Source organism: Podarcis bocagei (assembly GCF_964188305.1).
Source record: "Podarcis bocagei genome assembly, chromosome: 9".
Lineage (NCBI taxonomy): Eukaryota > Metazoa > Chordata > Lepidosauria > Squamata > Lacertidae > Podarcis > Podarcis bocagei.
In genome coordinates, this window is record NC_138134.1 from 12,061,398 (window position 1) to 12,081,147 (window position 19,750).

Below are 19,750 nucleotides of genomic sequence, written 5' to 3' on the forward strand. Positions count from 1 at the left end.
TGGGAGACTTTATATAAAAGAGCTATCACATTACCATAAAAGCTGCACACCAGCCCTAAGCACGGGATTCTCAATTGAAATGGTGATATTGCACACATAAATGAAGAGGTCTTTTGAGTCATCCTCTCACAAATGATACACAAAATGGGGGGAAAGTGAGTTTTGGTGGGTGGCAAGGTGAGGGATAGAAAACATTCACCACAAAAAAACCAAGGAAAAACTTATAATTTATTCAGTTAAGATGACCAGAGCGCCCACCTAAATTTACCTGAGAACATCCACTGATTGTAATTACTTATTCTCATGTCTATAGCAACCCGTTACAAATCAAACTCAATTATTTGAATTAAAGCTCTTAAGTCTAAAGAATTCAGAGGTTCTTCAGCATGCATAATAACCTTGTATTGAGTCTTGTGCGTGGGCGACCTTTGAAGCCGTCTTGCTCTCACTGGCAGAACTACACCATCTTTTACCTTGCTTCCCTTATAATAAAGTTGATGCTTCACTTTAAAACACACCTAAGGGTGCTGTGTGAGTGAAAATGGAACAGGAAGGTTGCAGCAAATAAGGCAGAGTGTAGTTATGTGTGTTGTAACATCCCATATAACCAAGTTTGAATGCCAGACCGCAAAATACAGATGCTTAACACATAAATGTTATCTAGACTTTTCCTGACAAGAGAGAGAACAAGAAACAAACATTGCACCCCACGTGCCAATAGCACAATAACATGGTACTGCTGCTGCAACAGTTATGAATCAGTCACTGAGTATCCTGGCTCTGTTATGCATAAATGGCAATCACTACAGTTGTAGTATAGTGTAACAAGATTACAGACAGGAATAGCTACTGCCATATATTCTTTAGCACATAAAGGGTAGATTTATACCCAACTTCCATGGCTACCATTTCCTTCTGCCTGAATCTCACACCACTTGAGATAACCTTCTAAATTCGCTGACCGTAGGCAGTGCTACAATGCTAGGGGCCAACCCAGAAGTGGAAGGAATGCTAGCTGACTCTGACAATAACTCTAGACTTAAGAATTTCATTTTGGTGTTACTGCCATAATATGGAATCCAATACCCAGAAAGCAGCAATGCATAATAACATATTAAAATCAGCTCACAGGAGAAATGATCCCCCTTTCAAGGCATTACAGCAGTGGTAGTCAATATGGCATCCTCCAGATGTTGTTGTACAACTCCCATGTCCCTGACCGTTGACTATGCTGGCTGTGGCTGATGGGAGTTGAGAGTCCCAACAACCTCTGCACATCATGCTGGCTTCTCCTGAACTCTAAAACAAAATGCAAGGCACCATCAGAGGGGAACCCATAAAGCTTCCATCTGTAAGAGGTCTGATCAGTCAAAAAGAAAGCAAAGCCTATTGGAATATGGGTGAATTAAAAATGAAATCCGTTTTCCGTTAAATTGTTTTGGCTCACGTGCAAAATGGAGCTCGTAAGGTAGAGGATAACCTGTTATCACTGAATAACCTGCGTTATACAGAAAGGAAAACTCCCTAACCAAAGAACTGGTTTCTTAGGTGAAAATAAAGCCACGCTCCAATATTTATCATTCACAAGGAAATGCGAATGTGTAAACATAAAAAGGAAAGTGCAAGACCCACTGAAATGAATGGGAGCTCCACAACAGCACACTTGCACACCTTTCATTCATTTAAATGGAATTAATGCATCACAGGAATGTGTCCTGCATCACTTAACGTTTTGGTTATTTCCCTCCCATTAATTGTACGGCAGGTTGCATGACATGGCCCTGATATAAATGTTGAACATCCTAAGTTGGGAAGATTCTTCCTTAAGCTATTTTCGGTCATCTTCTTCGACTAAATTGCACTTTTCCATACCGGAGGCCACTTCTTCTTTCAGTGCTGGGGAACCTTTTTCATCGTTCTTCCCTTTGCTTAGAGCCTTCAAGCACTTATCAAGTCTTTTCAAGAACACGTCGACATCTTCTTTCGTCATTCCAATGGCTGAAGCAGCATTGAGGTAGGCACAGTGGTATTGGTTTGTATGGGCCATGAAGCCTTTGAAAGTGTAACCACTCACCGTTTGCTGAGACCCAAGGGGAACAACCCTGAAAGGGGAGGGGGAAAGGAAAAAAAGTTACATACAGAAACACACCCAGAAATAAAACACAGAACAACCTAACTTGTTGAACTTTTCAGGGGTAATTATGGTGACTTAAAGGAGCCAGACATCCTGAGCCAGACATCCTGGAGAGTGAAGTCAAATGGGCTTTAGAAAGCACTGCTAATGACAAGGCCAGTGGAAGTGATGATATTCCAGCTGAACTAGTTAAAATTTTAAAAGATGATGCTGTTTAGGTGCTACACTCAATATGCCAGCAAATTTGGAAAACTCAGCAGTGGCCAGAGGATTGGAGAAGATCAGTCTACATCCCAATTCCAAAGAAGGGCAGTGCCAAAGAATGCTCCAACTACCGCACAATTGCACTCATTTCACATGCTAGCAAGGTTATGCTTCAAATTCTACAAGGCAGGCTTAAGCAGTATGCGGACCAAGAACTCCCAGAAGTCAAGCTGGATTTCGAAGGGGCAGAGGAACCAGAGACCAAATTGCAAACATGCGCTGGATTATGGAGAAAGCTAGAGAGTTCCAGAAAGACATCTACTTCTGCTTCATTGACTATGCAAAAGCCTTTGACTGTGTTGACCACAGCAAACTATGGCAAGTTCTTAAAGAAATGGGAGTGCCTGATCACCTCATCTGTCTCCTGAGAAATCTCTATGTGGGACAAGAAGCTACAGTTAGAACTGGATATGGAACAACTGATTGGTTCAAAATTAGGAAAGGAGTATGACAAGGCTGTATATTGTCTCCCTGCTTATTTAACTTACCGTATTTTTCGCCCTATAGGACGCACTTTTCCCCCTCCAAAAATGAAGGGGAAATGTGTGTGCATCCTATGGGGTGAATGCAGGCTTTCGCTGAAGCCTGGAGAGTGAGAGGGGTCGGTGCGCACCGACCCCTCTCGCTCTCCAGGCTTCAGGAAGCTCTGCGCAAACCTTGGGAGACCAGCGTGACTTCGCGCTGGGCTCCCAAAGGTTGCGCAGAGCTGCCTGCATTCTGAAGCCTGGGGCGCGCTGAAGAGCGCGCCCGGGCTTCGCACAGCTCTCCGCAAGCCTGGGGAGACCGGTGCAGCTCCCTAGGCTTGCAGATAGCAGGCTGTTCTGGGGGCTGGGGTCGGGGAAAGCTTGGGCTTCCCCCACGCCAGCCCCGTGCCTGGGGGGGAAATAATTTTTTTTTCTTTATTCCACCCCCCCCCCAAAAAAAACTAGGTGCGTCCTATGGATGGTGCACCCTATGGGGCGAAAAATATGGGTATATGCAGAATTCATCATGCGAAAGGCTGCTTGATGAATCCCAAGATGGAATTAAGATTGCCGGAAGAAATATCAACAACCTCAGATATGCAGATGACACAACCTTGATGGCAGAAAGTGAGGAGGAAATAAAGAACCTGTTAATGAGGGAGAAAGGGCTCCATGATCACTGCAGATGGTGACAGCAGCCACGAAATGAAAAGACGCCTGCTTCTTGGGAGAAAAGCAAGGTCAAACCTAGATAGCACCTTAAAAAGCAGAGACATCACCTTGCCAACAAAGGTCCGTATAGTTAAAGCTATGGTTTTCCCAGTAGTGATGTATGGAAGTGAGAGCTGGACCATAAAGAAGGCTGATCACCGAAGAATTGATGCTTTTGAATTCTGGTGCTGGAGGAGACTCTTGAGAGTCCTATGGACTGCAAGAAGATCAAACCTATCCATTCTGAAGGAAATCAGCCCTGAGTGCTTACTGGAAGGACAGATCCTGAAGCTGAGGCTACAATACTTTGGCCACCTCATGAGAAGAGAAGACTCCCTGGAAAAGACCCTGATGTTGGGAAAGATGGAGGGCACAAGGAGAAGGGGACGACAGAGGACAAGATGGTTGGACAGTGTTCTCGAAGCTACCAGCATGAGTTTGACCAAACTGCGGGAGGCAGTGGAAGACAGGAGTGCCTGGCGTGCTCTGGTCCATGGGGTCATGAAGAGTCAGACACGAATAAATGACAACAAAAGGAAAGCAAACCTACTAAGGGCCCAATCCAGACTCTCAACCACCAATGCTGGCAGTCATTGGCTGTGAGACCAACTTGGGATCCAGTTGATCCAGGGCCAGCTCAGCCCTGCCCTTGGAATGCCACACTTTGCGACTTTCTGCAGGCAGGATACTACCAACGCCCCACATAAGGGAGGTTTGGGTTCCAGCTGCCCTCACCTGGGAGTGAGTGCCACTGAAATCAGTGGGATTTGCTTCAGAGTAAACATGCACAGAACCAAGTTGCATGCCAGCTCTGTCCTGCCAACCTCTGCCTATCTTTTGGGTCAGTTTTGAGACTGGCTCCAACTGAAGTGAGGCTTGCTCCCGGAAAATTTGCTTCAGTGCGTTTTTGAATCGGAGGCGTTGACGGAAGTACTTACCTTGCACCAGACACTTGTCTGGTGAAAAGCATAGATCCAAGCTGCGTGACAGCTGTCCCACTTTGTTTATCTAGCTCTCTGAGTGACATAGCTGAAAATACAAGTTAACAAGGTTACTGTAATTTATAGTGATTCCTTTCTACAGCAAACACTAGTAGAAAGTTTTGGAAAAGTGTGTGTGTGAGAGAGAGAGCGCGCGCGCGAGAGAGAGCGAGAGAGGGATGCCTAAATGTTCCATTTACATGGGGGGGTGGGTATCAGCCTATTTATTTATTTCCAACATTTCTATACAGTGGTACCTCGGGTTAAGAACTTAATTCGTTAATTCGTTCAGGAGGTCCGTTCTTAACCTGAAACTGTTCTTAACCTGAGGTACCACTTTAGCTAATGGGGCCACCCACTGCGCCGCTGCTGCACTATTTCTGTTCTCACCCTGAAGCAAAGTTCTTAACCCGAGGTACTATTTCTGGGTTAGCGGAGTCTGTAACCTGAAGTATCTGTAACCCGAGGTATCACTGTAATTCCCATTAACAACAACAACAACAAAACCTTCCCTGGACAGTTCAGAAGCGAAAGTGACAAACCACATTTGCCACGATATAATCACCCTCTGCTTTATTACACCGCAGATTTCTTCTCTGCAGATACAACCATCCCACAACACCCTAATTACCTAAGGAGATGGGGTTGTGAGGTGTTTCCAGCAACCTCTCGTTGTAAGCTTCCGCTAATTTCTTCACATTCTCCGAAAGGTAGGAAAACATTTCCTAGGGGGAGAGAAGGGGGACCAACTGCTTTTAGTTCTTTTTTTTTTGCTATTCTTCACCGGAAATTTGTGTCTTCAAGTTTGCCACCAAGTATTTCCTACTTAATATTTAGATTAATCCGTTAAAACAAAAGCAGCAGCAAGCAGGTTTGAGGTCGCCAAAGACCAGGGGCTGCTGGCTAATTAAACAGCATTGAGGAAACCAACAGCAGTGTCTTCCTGCATCTTTTTGCAGGAATTATTATTATTATTATTATTATTATTATTATTATTATTATTATTATTATTATTAGTTTTTAATATTTAATGCTGCATTGTTTTTAACACTCGATTGGGAGCCGCCCAGAGTGGCTGGGGAAACTCAGCCAGATGTGTGGGGTATAAATAATAAATTATTAAATTATTATTATTTTACGGGGACCAGCTGGAAGGATGTAGCCAAAGACCAGGGAAACTTAGTTGGTCCCAGATAAAGCTTGTATCCCAAAGTAGGTGCTTTCCGCCCTGGGATATTTGTGCTTTACCACTGAATCAGAGCAAATGGCAGAAAACCCAATTGCTGTTTGCTCCGATTCAGCAGCAAAACACAGATTTTCCTGCGGAAAGCACCAGGACAAGAAAAGGAAAAAACACTAGGACACAGACCTGTGCTTAGAAACACAGCACAAAAGGAAGTCTGGATGAGTCCTGAGTTCAAATCAAATTACCGTATTTTTCGCGCTATAGGGCGCACCGGCCCATAGGGTGCACCTAGTTTTTTTGGGGGGGGGAATAAAGAAAAAAAATTTATTTCCCCCCAGGCGCGGGGCTGGGGTGGAGGAAGCCCAAGCTTCCCCTGACCCCAGCCCCCAGAACAGGCTGCTATCCGCAAGCCTTGGGAGCCCAGCGGGAAGTTGCACTGGGCTCCCAAGGCTTGTGGATATCTGCCCGAAGCCCGGGGCGCACTCCACTGCGCTCCCCGGGTTTCGGGCTGCAGGCTGCTGTCCACAAGCCTTGGGAGCCCGGTGGGAAGTCACACCGGGCTCCCAGGGCTTGCGGAGAGCTGCCCGAAGCCCGGGGCGCTCTTCGCTGCGCTCCCCAGGTTTCAGGCTGCAGGCTGCTGTCCGCAACCCTTGGGAGCCCGGTGGGAACTCCTGCGGGCTCCCAAGGCTTGCGGATAGCTTCCTGAAGCCTGGAGAGCGAGAGGGGTCGGTGCGCACCGACCCCTCTCGCTCTCCAGGCTTCAGCAAAAGCCTGCATTTGCCCCATAGGACGCACACACATTTCCCCTTCATTTCTGGAGGGGGAAAAGTGCGTCCTATAGGGCGAAAAATATGGTGATTTCTCAGTGTAGTGGCATGAAAAATTTTGGAGGCAAGGCAGGGATTAGACCAGCCTCCCCTTGCAGATCCAATGTTATGAGGATTGAAGAGCAACCCATGTCCAACTCCTCACAAAAGCCAAGGAACAATATACATGCCATGGATAGTGGATTTGGCAGAAATCTTCACCTCTTGGCTAATCCCCCAAGCAAGACTACCACAAGGAAGCCCAAACAAAGCAGCTTTCAGAGCTGAGCTTTTAGGAGCTTTTTGCAGCAGTAAAACCAGCTAATTTAAAACCAGGGCATTAAAGCTATTAATTAATTGTGGCTGGCTGACTGAAGTGACATGGTGAAACAAGGGGGAACGAAACAGTAAACACCCGTGATTTATTAAATGATCTGCTTTTCGGAATTATTTTTTCCCCTATTTTAATACGCGTCTAGATCTTACAAACAGCTAACTAAGCAGTTTACCGTACAATAAATTAGTAGTGCCATATATTGGGCAATACTTTTTGTGAGGCCAAATCCATATCTAACCTCTATTAGAAAATCTGGCTACTCTGTGAGGAATTTACGAGGACTCCAAACACAAGTTTTACTTAAGAGAAATGTAACCGAATTCCATTGATTTTTCTACATTGCAAGTGCTATATTTAACTCAAGACACAAAAGGATCTTATCATACTAGAAGAGTATTGAACAACTTAAGCACTAAAATGCCAGCTAAATTTCCAATGGGGGAAGTGAAGAGATTAGATTAAAAAGGCAAGTAAAACAATGCTTTATGTTAGATCAGCAGCGTTTGAGGGGGGGGGGGAATGTTAGCTCCAAAATGTGTGGCATATCCACAGCTCTCAAACAAGTACAGTGGTGCCTCGCAAGACGAAATTAATTCGTTCCGCAAGTTTTTTCTTCTTGCGAGTTTTTCGTCTTGCGAAGCACGGTTTCCCATAGGAATGCATTGAAAATCAATCAATGCGTTCCTATGGAGACCGTCCGGGGACAGAGGGGAAGCGCCGTGTGCCTTCCCCTCTGTCCCCTCTTTTGAAGCAAGGGGCGGAGGGGAGAAGATCGCTTCTCCCCGTTTCCGCCCCTTGGTTCAAAAGGGGTCCGTGGAGAGAGGGGAAGGCGCGCGTGCCTTCCCCTCTGTCCCCGGAGATTGCTGGGCTGGCAACGGGGAGAAACAATCTTCTCCCCGCCGCCCCTTGCTTCAAAAGAGGTCCGGGGACAGCGGGGAAGACGCGCTGCGCTTCCCCGCTATCCCGGGAGCTTGCGGGTCAAGCTTCGTTTTGCGAAGCAAGCCCATAGGGAAATGCGTCTTGCGAAGCGGCTAAGAAAACGAAAAACTCCTTCGTCTAGCGAGTTTTTCGTCTTCCGAGGCGTTCGTCTTGCGGGGCACCACTGTATAACTGAGTATGGATTTCAATAACCAGTAACCCAGAGATATTCACAAATTGCAGTTTTCACACAAAAGAAAACAGATGTCTCAGATGTGTGTGTGTGTCCCATGTTACACAGTTTGAGTGAGTAGACATGTTGAGTGAGTTATTTTCAGGAGAATTTGGCTGACTCTTTGTTAGAACAGAACCATATGCTACTCTGATGTACTGAGAAGCCATGGTTTGGCAGTATGAGAATGATCTTTGGGGTCACCTGCTTCCCCCTCCCCTTTCCATTCCTTTTTTGTGCCAAGATTAGAAACTTCTAATTGCTTTTTGTGGCAAAGTTTGCCTATCTAGATGAAGGGCAAACCAATGGACCACAAAACGAAATCCAACGCTTTCTCTTTGCCTTCCTGCTTTCCCCCTATGCCAAGATTAGAGAGCCAGAATCTTGTGCCTGGTGCATGTTCATAAAGCCAACCATGGTTTAGTGCAGGGGTCAGCAAACTTTTTCAGCAGGGGGCCGGTCCACTGTCCCTCAGACCTTGGGGGGGGGGGCACAGACTATATTTTGGAAAGAAAAAAAAAAGAACGAATTCCTTTGCCCCACAAATAACCCAGAGATGCATTTTAAATAAAAGGACACATTCTACTCATGTAAAAACACGCTGATTCCCGGACCGTCCGTGGGCCAGATTTAGAAGGCGATAGGGCCGGATCCGACCCCTGGGCCTTAGTTTGCCTACTGCAATGCGCTCTACGTGGGGCTACCTTTGAAGGTGACCCGGAAACTGCAATTAATCCAGAATGCGGCAGCTAGACTGGTGACTGGGAGTGGCCGCCGGGACCACATAACACTGGTTCTGAGAGATCTGCATTGGCTCCCAGTACGTTTCCAAGCACAATTCAAAGTGTTGGTGCTGACCTTTAAAGCCCTAAACGGCCTCGGTCCTGTATACCTGAAGGAGCGTCTCCACCCCCATCGTTCAGCCCGGACACTGAGGTCCAGCGCCAAGGGCCTTCTGGCAGTTCCCTCATTGCGAGAAGTGAGGCTACAGGGAACCAGACAGAGGGCCTTCTCGGTAGTGGCGCCCGCCCTGTGGAACGCCCTCCCATCAGATGTCAAAGAGATAAATAATTACCTGACATTCAGAAGACATCTTAAGGCAGCCCTGTTCAGGGAAGTTTTTAATATGTAACGCTGCACTGTTTTTAACATTGATTGGGAGCCGCCCAGAGTGGCTGGGGAAACTCAGCCAGATGGGCGGGGTATAAATAATAAATTATTATTATTATTATTATTATTATTATTACCCATGATCTATACTCTGGGTGACAAGTAAGTGGGGCAGGGCTTTGCTTTTGTGACTCTTAGATTCTGGAAATAGATCCCTTGAGAGGCAGGTCTAACCTCTTTGCCACTAACCTTTTCAAGACTGGTGGGCCTCTAGTCTAAATCAGTGGTTTTTTCCTAAAAAAAAGTTTAGGGGTACTCTCATTTTCCTACTCATTGAAATACTGCCCCTCAATGAGGCCAAACTGAGATTCACAAAATGTTTAGGGGTATGCGTACCCCTGCGTCCCCCCCCCAGAAAAAAAGCACTGGTCTAAATTAACTTGTTTTCTCTGCATGGTTATGTGTCATGCGGCTTTTCTGCTGATTGCAGTTTAATTGTACTGATCCTTTTAAAAATGTTGTGCTTCTTCCATTCTTTAATATAATGGTATACTGCTTTATGGGACCTGAAGGTTCCATAAAGTGGCATACATTTTAATATATAATAAGCTTCTGGAGCAGTGCTGTTTGGCCTGTGCTTGATTTGTGTGAATGGAAGTTCCCAGTGGGCAGACAAAGCCCTAGACATGTGAGGTTTTCTTTTTCTTTCATCTGTAACAATTCACTTGAGCTTAATAGTGGACATGGTTTAGTGTTTCATCTAACTAGACTTTCCAAAATCTAAAGTGGAGCTTGAAAAAAACAAAACCCCAGCAAATGAATGGTTGGGATCCAAAGTGCAATGGACAGGCGCTTTACTTACCAATAGGGTATTTTCTGCTTCCTTCTCAGGTATCGCCCTACCACTACCATAATAGTGGCTGCTGGAAGGAAATGATCTTTCTCCACCTGTGCAGGTGTGAAAGGACTATTCCACACAGACAAGTGGGGAGTTTGGATCCTGCGTCATCTCAATCAGACAAGACAGATTACTGATAGAAAAGCCTGCTGAAAAGCACAACACAGCTCCTCCATTGCACCACGGTTGCATGAAACTACTAAGATAGGCAGTGCAGTACAGTGGGTAAGGCTAGGTGGGCTAGCAATTCCTGCATGCAACTATCTGCTCAGAAGTGGAGCAAAATGGGTGGTTATAACTGGGATGGGAGAAGGACAGATTGCCATTTTAGGGGATGGGTGCTGCCTTAGGGCAAACACTCCCTAGCCCCTAGGCAGCATGTTTATTTCTCAACAGTATTACAAAAGCACTGAAAGCCTCCAGTACTTTCTCTGGCCTTGCAAAAGGCTGTCATGGATCCATTTATCGCTCACAGAGGTGGAGAGCATGAAACATGTTCCTTTGCGTCATGCAGAGGGAGGAGGAATCTGGGCCGCGCTATCAGGTTCTGCTGCAGAGATTAACCTCCCCTCTGCAAGACACTGGCTAGGCTCTTTATTGATGCGAGCTCAAATAACCTGCAATAAGATTTGACATGAGGATAAGGCAAGAAAAGGAAGAAAATTATTCTGATTTTTTTTTTAATAGCCTGGCTTCTTTTTTTGAGCAGGTGTAGTGGAACCAATATAGAAAAGAGCACTCAATGTCAAGCTATAAATAGCTCCTGCTGAGAACATAATAGCTGTGCCTCAGCTTTCACACAGCAAAAGGCAATAAACCACCACTATTAAATTTTACCATTCAGGAACACACACATTCAAAGTACACTAAAGAAAAGCAAGGTGATAGTTCTTATTTCTACAACAAATCTGAAACAAGAAACTGATTCACAACATTTAGAAAATAATGCTTATGGAGCAGAACTACTTTTTCAGTGAAAATATATGGTTGAGTTGCTTAGATTTGCTTCTTCACCAAAATCGTTAGCATCTAATTCTTTATTCGTTACATTAACTAAAGCATTAACAAATGAGTGACATATTAATCATTTTTAAAGATACATGGTCTTCATTGAGCTTTGTCATCTACCAAAGCCAAATTATTTGTGGTTCCCAACAATTCAAAATGAACCTTAGTACTTGTGGTCCATATTCAGCTGATCCGTTGCACTGGAAGAAGCCAGCACATTAATTCCTGCCAGTGCAATGGGACTTTCTTCCTCCTCTCCTCAAGGGTACTCTATGCTGTCCCCAGATATTCTTTGGAAGGTTTGAGAAAACACCAGAACAGAATAGTTTTTCGGGATGGTGTGAGAAGAAAGATCCATTGCACAAGCAAAATCTGTGCTGACAGAACCTTAGCCACAGCTCTACATTCAATACAACCCTAAGTACTGACACTATGAATCTAATCCTCAACTTTATAGAAGTACAGTGGTGCCCCGCAAGACGAATGCCTCGCAAGACGGAAAACTCGCTAGACGAAAGAGTTTTCCGTTTTGGAGGTGCTTCGCAAAACGAATCTCCTATGGGCTTGCTTCGCAAGACGAAAATGTCTTGCGAGTTCCTGCGGGTTTTTTTCCCCTCCCCCCTTTTTCTAAGCCGCTAAGACGCTTATCAGCTGATCCGATAAGCTGATAAGCCGCTAAAAGCTGCTAATAGAGCTAATCCGCTAATCCGTCAATGGGCTTGCTTCGCAAGACGAAAAAACCGCTAGACGAAGAGAATCACAGAACGGATTCTTTTCGTCTTGCGAGGCACCACTGTATAGACTGACTTTTGAAACCTGTGTGTATGTGGACTGGAACAGTACAACTGTTTTCATTTTTAAATGGTAATAGTATATTTGTGAAGAATCATTAGGAATTTCACTTCATTTCATGCCAAGGTGGGACTTTCCTGGAAAAATTACAAATTAGCTGTTCCTGCTGGTACCTAGGCCACTGCTCCTCTGGCCAGACTAGTCTCAACATTTCTGTATTAAAGATTGGCGCTTATTTCCCTCTTCTCTGACTACCTTCAACATGTAAGAGGAAGAACATATTGCCCTTGCAGGAGCTTCCCTCCCTGCTTCTTCAACACGAGTCACTGATCTTGCCTGTGCCTCCTGGCTCAAAGGAAGCAAACTCTGTATAGCGGTACCTCGGGTTAAGTACTTAATTCGTTCCGGAGGTCCGTTCTTAACCTGAAACTGTTCTTAACCTGAAGCACCTCTTTAGCTAATGGGGCATCCTGCTGCCGCCGCGCTGCCGGAGTATGATTTCTATTCTCATCCTGAAGCAAAGTTCTTAACCCAAGGTACTATTTCTGGGTTAGCGGAGTCTGTAACCTGAAGCGTATGTAACCTGAAGGGTATGTAACCCGAGGTACCACTGTACAATGACTCATGCAGAGATGAAATAGGCAGCTTCCTCTGAGTATGGTGGCGAAATCTGCCATGCGTTTTCAGCAGGAGTGACTGACAGATCCCATCCCATCTGATGCGGCCACAGCAGAATTGACATCAGCTTTCCTCACATCCCAACACACACACACACACTTTGGGAGGAGTTAAGATCAAAGCAGTGAATCATGCAGTGATGTAGAGAGTGGCTTCCTTCGTATATGCATGCATGTGGGGTACTCTAGATTCACATGGCGCTTATCTTATTTATATCTTGTGACATGCACTGCTAAGAAACTACAGACCTAAACACAGTATATCTTGACATTCTTATTGCAGCAGCAAATGAGGAGGCAGTACCACATGTCACGTTCAACCATTTGTCTGCAGGCCACAGGTTGCAATTTTTCTGTTTTGCTTACACAAAGCAACCGCACAACGGCACAGGCATCTTAGGCATGAATTAGAGAGGCTTCTATTTTAGGTAGCAGCGAGTCACTTTGTTTCTGCCTAACACAAGAATAGCTCTAAGCTTGCAAAACAATAAAATAATATATTAAATATTCAAGAGTTCAGAGATGCGAGAACTGAAGTAACATGCATTTATTTGTCAAGAATCCCTTACATCAGCAAATCAGAAGATCTCCCACATCACGCTAGAGTGGGGGGAAAGCAATGATACAGTATTTGTTGATGTACTGCCAATTCAGGTCAATTATTAGAGATTAGTCAGATTTCCACAAATGCACTTCAGTTAAAGCAGAGGAAACCTTGCAAATATAATTCGGCTACCATTTTGTTTTCTTCTTCTTCCTCTAGGTCCCAGTTGCATTTCGATGTCCCAAGTTTTGTTAGCCTACAAATACTCCCTTAAAAAACCCCAATGCTTGAGAACCACTTTATTAAGCACGCTTTCCCACATACAAACACACTCCCTGAAGTGTTGCAGTCCAAGAAAGGGCAGTGACACGCATATAGCAGGGTCTCGTCTTAGTAGTTTTACAATGATAGGAACAAATTTAGGAGATTCTATTATGAGCGAGACACACAGTGGGGATGCCAAATTAAAATTGTACTTCCAATTGTCGTTTTTGTGTTGCCTAGAGTTTAAAGATGTTGTGGTGTGATTAATGGGTTGTTGATCAACTAGTCCCTCTGCAACTTCAAGTGCATCACAACACACAGTTCTTTCCCCCCTGCGCAGGGCTGGTTGTTGCACTGAGACTGTGCTTGTGGACCTGTTTGATTATTTTTAGCTAGGAATCAATAAGGGAAATCATACCCTATTGATCTTATTAGGCCTTGTTGCAGCCTCATTCATCACAAGGTGATGGCATCTCAACTGCAAGACTTGGTGGTGGTTTGCAGGGATGCTCCTGAATTACTCTCATCATTTCTGGCAGGGAAGTGCTAGGTGGTTGCTTGCAGTTTTTGCTGCAAGGTCCCATTCCCCAAACATGTTGTGATCAAGACATGTCCACTACATCCTGCATTAACATCCAGCTCTCTTTTCCCAACGGTCTCACGTAGACCCAGCGCACAGTTTCATTTGAGGTTGCAGTCAGGGGCACTTAATGCAGATAAACCAAGGTGACAAAAAATTAAGGCAAGCATGGAAAAAAGATACTTGCAAATTTGAAATTAGAGGGCTAGGTAATCCTAATATCAGAAAAATCTTATTGAGTGGTCTTGGGTATGTCTAAACTATTACAGTCTAAGACCATAATTCAAACCCCAAACAGAATCGAAGGGCTCAATGGGGTGTCAGGACCACCACTGCACCCACAGCCATAATAATAATAATAATAATAATAATAATAATAATAATAATACAAAAAAATTATTTATATCCCGCCCTCCCCAGCTGAAGCCAAGCTCAGAGCGGCTAACAACAGTAAAAGTAACACAATTTACATAAAATCACAATCAATTAATTGAAATACATTCTAAAATCAATTCATTCTAAAATCAATTCAGAATCAAATTAATGGCAACCATTGGGCTAGCGTTCTATGAGGATTACAGAAGGAGGGGGTCAGACTGTGCCTCGGCCAAAGGCCTGGTGGAACAGCTCTGTCTTGCAGGCCCTGTGGAAAGATGTCAAGTCCCGCAGGGCCCTAGTCTCTTGTGACAGAGCGTTCCACCAGATCGGAGCCACAGCCGAAAAAGCCCTGGCTCTGGTCGAGGCCAGCCTAACCTCCCTGTGGCCCGGGACCTCCAAGATGTTTTTCTCTGAAGACCGTAAGGTCCTCTGTGGGACATACCAGGAGAGGCGGTCCCGTAGGTACGAGGGTCTTAGGCTGTATTGGGCTTTAAAGGTTGTGACTCATGCGGACCAACCGGCAGCTTCCAGGATGGAAGGCACCAGGTTGGTCAGAATGTAATGCTAAACCATGGCTTAGAACTACATGGGCAAGCCTGAGCAAAGCTCCAGGCTCTCATGGCAGACTTCAGAAGGGCAGGGTGATATATCGTCCAAAACCGGTTTGAAGGCCATATAATTTCTGTTTCATAATTTTTGACCTGGCAATATAACCCAAATCACAATGTGTATGTGTGTTTGTGTGCTATGCAAAAATCACAATGTGGGAAAAACCGGGAAGCCAGCCAATGCTTTTCTCGTTTTTTGCAGCCCCTGTTAACTCTGCTGGCTCAGCTCTCCCCTGTCTCCTGCAGGGGCCAGTGAATCACAAGAAAAGGTGCTGGCAAAAATCCTGATGCGAGAAAAACAGTGCCTCTACATAGCTCCATCCTTATTTCAGACATTGTGATATATTGGTATACCACAATGTTTAGCTGGTGATATATTGCGGTGTTGAAAACCAGATACCACCCAGCCCTAGACCTCAGCAAAGTTAACTTTTGGTTTCAAAGAATATCAGCTTAGTGCTATTTGTGAACAAGGAATCTTGGTTTAGAACAAACAACCGTTTGCTAAAGAAGCTGAAGGAGAGGCCGATGCTCTTCCTGGGAGTGGGGAAAAGAGAAATAAGATAGAAATCATTTATTTTCTATTTGAGTTTCTTTCATAACCCATGATCTGAAGTTGGTTTGATTGGCAAGTTACCATTGTTTGTTGTAAGTCAAGATTCCTGGTTTAAGCATTCCTGATTTGTACATGGGAGGAAGCAAGAAGAGTGGGGAATGCCCCAGCCTCACCCATGTACAGTGGTACCTCGGGTTAAGAACTTAATCCGTCCTGGAGGTCTGTTCTTAACCTGAAACTGTTCTTAACCTGAAGCACCACTTTAGCTAATGGGGTCTCCTGCTGCTGCTGCAGCACGATTTCTGTTCTCATCCTGAAGCAAAGTTCTTAACCCAAGGTAATATTTCTGGGTCTGCAGAGTCTGTAACCTGAAGCATATGTAATCCGAGGTACCACTGTAGTGCTGAACTATAGATAAACTTTGCATGTATACCAGCCCACTGTGGAAATATGGCACATCCAGTGGTACCTCGGAAGTCGAACAGAATCCATTCCGGAAGTCCGTTCGACTTCCTAAACATTCGGAAACCAAGGCACGGCTTCCGATTGGCTGCAGGAAGCTCCTGCAGCCAATCAGAAGCCGCGTAAGCTGCATTGGACGTTCGTGTTCCAAAGAACGTTCGCAAACTGGAACACTCACTTCTGGGTTTGCGGCGTTCAGGAGCCTAAACGTTCGACTCGCAAGGTTTTTTGGGATCCAAGGTACGACTGTACTGAGAAAACCGAGCCCTGGTTGTCAGCCCATTTAAAAACAACAACAAAGACATAGCTACAGGCCAAACAAGAAAGCTTCATGTGCCTACTGCAGCTGAGGCTCCAAAAATGTTTGTTACGTGTTTATTACAACTTAAGATGTAATTTGCCATCAGTTAATTTTGAAATATTACCTTTCTTTCTTTTAGCAGCTGTTGATACCCCTTTGTGCCCAAGGTCAGCAATGTAATGAGAAGATCTAATGAAGGAGAGGCTGAAGCTCTTCCTGGGGGTGGGGAAGAGAGAAATAAGATATAAATCATTTCTTTTCTCATTGGGGAGAATAAGCTATTTGAGTTTCTTTCAGGGTTGTTTCCTGAAGAAAAATCCATTTAAAAACTATATACCTGGGTACATTTTGCTGATCTCCTGTATGAAGGTGTCACTGAAGCCAGCAATGATAGCACCACCTACTGGAACCATGAAGTTTTTGTCCAAACTTTGCACAAACGCATCAATTCGACCTCTTCGTGCTCCCTAAAAAGACAGACACAGAACCAAGTTGAGAACCAAGGGGACCTATCCTTAATCTATGTGACAAACAAGGAGTTGGTCTTTTAAAAACCCAGTTTTAACTGATTTTACATCTACTGCTTTTTGTATTTTTAATGTTGGTACGATAATTGCTTTTGTTTCTGATGTCTTTGATCTGTTTTGTACTGGTTTTATGGTTCTCTTTTGCCGGCTAATTAAAAGATAAATAAACCCAGTAGGCGTATGAACAAAGTATTAGTCAAAGCCACCAACCATCAGTACAGCCTACCAGGAAAATTAGAATTGTCAGTCCTTCTTGGCACATATTTATTTAAAGCAACTCTTTAGCTGCAAAGGCTCCCAGACAGCTCACTAAAATTGACAGTCTGCCTCCAAAAGAAAAAGAGATAGGGAAGGAGGAGGAAAGAGGAAACTCAGGCATTTGTTCTTAAACATCTTGAAGTTTTTTAGAATGACCAGTTGGAAGGGAAATAGTTCTGGGAGAGGAGGAGCCAAAAATAAGTGTGTTGCATAGCTGTCAACTTACAGATTTGAAAATAAGGGGCCAGCAGCCTCGGAAATAAGGGATCAGCAGCCAAAATAAGGGATTTTCAGAGCACAGGTATGTTCGGCTTCTGAGCCCCTCCGAGCCAAAGGCAGAAGCCCAGCCAGCAGCCAAACGAAGCCTCAAGCGGTTCCCACAGCGCAACAACCCGGCAAAGGGGATGCAGCAAGGAAAACCACCGTCACCTCTCTGCTGGGAAGCGCTGAGCAAAGGCAAGTCCCCAGGCAATGCGGCCGATTTGATCGGCACAAGGCATGCAATCTCCACCCCCCAGTTGTTCTTATGAGTCCTTATTGGGTGAGCAGCGCAGCCAAGCAACACAGTTGGAGCCTCCCTCCTCCCTGGCTGGCAGGGAGGGAGGGAGAGGAGCTGCTTCCTTTGAAACCCGGGAAATTTAAGGGACATCATCAATAAGGGACAGCAACGGGACACGGCGCTGGGATAAGGGAGTTTCCCGCCAAATAAGGGACGGTTGACAGCTATGGTGTGTTGTCATCTGAACTGAACTGACACTGAGAATGGCCCTACTTCCCTCCTTGGCCTCCGCAGTATAAAATGACTCCTGCTCAGTGACAGTTGAGGGAGGGAAAGAACCAAAGGCAGCTAAGTCTCTTATCAGGGTCTTGCACAATTCCCATTCACGTCAATGGAGCTTGATACAGGAGAAGTGTCTGGTAGATTGTGTCCAGGTTTCTTTACAGGGGCTCCTTTGTTCCTTGTTAAAACTGTTTTGGAAAACCATGTTAAACAATAGAGATTAAAACCACAGGACGGGTCTCTTGCAACACCACTCTTCTCCAAAACGTGCCATGAGGTTTTAGCCACAAAATTCCTGTCCAGTAAGAGACCTTTCTGTAAGATCACAAATGCATATCTCAATTTACAGTTGGAGGATCACTAAATTAATCTGCCTTCTCACGCTGAACTGCTTAGGAAGCGCGAGTCTTTTAACAGAAAGATTGATTTACATTAACGTATTTATAGCCCACCTAACCAAGGAGACTTAGGAGACGGCTGGCATTTTAAGAATAGAAAACATGCTAAGATAGAACAGCAGCAGAATAAAATAATCCAGCGAAGATCCTAAAATCAGCATGGAATAAAACAAGAGAACAACATATGCTAAGTTAAAACATCTGTGCAGATAAACATGTTGTCCCCCCACCACCACCTTAGTGCCAAAAACTCATGATAGGCACCAAGTGTGCAGTCCGATGGTGTGTGCTCCACAAGCAGGGTGCCAGCACAGAAAAGGACCTGTCCTCCTGTTCTCCACCTCCTTTTCTTCATCTGGTGGGAGAACTCAGGACAACGACCATCTCAGATAGCATCAGGGGATGCAGTGTTTCAGAGTTGATCCCAAGCTACACAGGGCTTTCTAGATTATGGTAAAGCCAGTCCTTTGAATTGTACGTAGAATTGCACACAGAGCCATCCAGTGCTGCCTCTAACAGCACCTCCAGTCTGTGAATTTGACCCTCAAGGAGTGGAAATCTATTCAAAAAGGTCTGAACACTTATTTCCCAGGTGTGGTCAACCATCTACCAACACTACCATCCTGCCTAGATTGAGCTTTAGAGTGACATTCAGCTCTATTTTGAGTACAGTGGTACCTTGGTTTACAACCATAATCCGTTCTGGAGGTCTGTTTGTAAACCAAAACAGGTTGTAACCCAAGGCACGCTTTCGCCAATGGAGCCCAAAAAATAAAAATAAAAAAGTTCATAATCCAAAAAAATGGGGTGTAATCCAAAAAAAGGTTGCAAACTGGGACATGCACTTCCAGGGTTGACATGTTTGTAATCCAAAACTTATGCAAACCAAGACGTATGCAAACCAAGGTACCATTGTAGATCCATTGAGATTAATGAGCACAACTAAGTTATATATTAATTTTAATAGGTCAACTCTGAGTACAACTTAGTTGACTACCACCCCAAGAACCCACGTTTACTATAAATTGTGCATCCCCCATCAGCAGAGCAGATCCGTTTTCCCAATGCAAAGCAGAAAACATATAAAAATATAAGTAAAAGTGATCCCTTTGAATGTCTTAACATAAATCATAAACAAACAGGAGCAAAACAGAAAGCAGTGTGCAACCCAGTGGACTAATGGACCAATTGTGCTACTCAGTATTTTCTTGACAAGGCTATCATTAGAAGTGATTTATTATTTCCATTACAGGTGATGTAGAAAGTTAAATTGTTCTTCACATTTTGATCTCAGCGTTCCTATGTAACAGTGGAGCTTTCCACAATACAAATGTTAATTTGGCTACAGCCAGCTCTGAAAATATGTTTGTGAGGATGGGAAGAGTGGTGACTGTCCGGCCTATTGCTTGTTCATTGTCTGTCACACTACTGTCTTTACACGCATCTCATTTCTGGAATTCAAGGCCTGAGGGGGGGAAAGATAGGGTGGGCGCAAGCCCCATCTGGTTCCCCAGCGCCAGATCTTACCTTCCTCAGGCAATTTAATAACAAGTCTGTGTTAGAGAGGTCTCTCACC

General features: G+C 44.7%; 1 protein-coding gene across 2 annotated transcripts in view; it reads right to left on the reverse strand.

Moving 5' to 3' along the window:
• Positions 1 to 208: 208 nt before the first annotated feature.
• SEPSECS (Sep (O-phosphoserine) tRNA:Sec (selenocysteine) tRNA synthase) overlaps positions 209 to 19,750 on the reverse strand; it is a 39,298-nt gene continuing 19,756 nt past the window's right edge. Inside the window, exons 7-12 of one of the 2 annotated variants that reach the window (XM_081207822.1) lie at positions 16,548 to 16,677; positions 16,335 to 16,426; positions 5,185 to 5,278; positions 4,512 to 4,602; positions 2,075 to 2,102; positions 209 to 1,299 (exon numbers count right to left, since the gene is read on the reverse strand). In XM_081207822.1, the coding sequence (XP_081063948.1) occupies positions 1,126 to 1,299; positions 2,075 to 2,102; positions 4,512 to 4,602; positions 5,185 to 5,278; positions 16,335 to 16,426; positions 16,548 to 16,677 (609 nt within the window). In that variant the 3' untranslated portion in view covers positions 209 to 1,125. Of the gene's footprint in view, positions 1,300 to 1,395; positions 2,103 to 4,511; positions 4,603 to 5,184; positions 5,279 to 16,334; positions 16,427 to 16,547; positions 16,678 to 19,750 lie in introns of those variants that run through there. The other variant, XM_081207823.1, reaches the window with a different exon arrangement.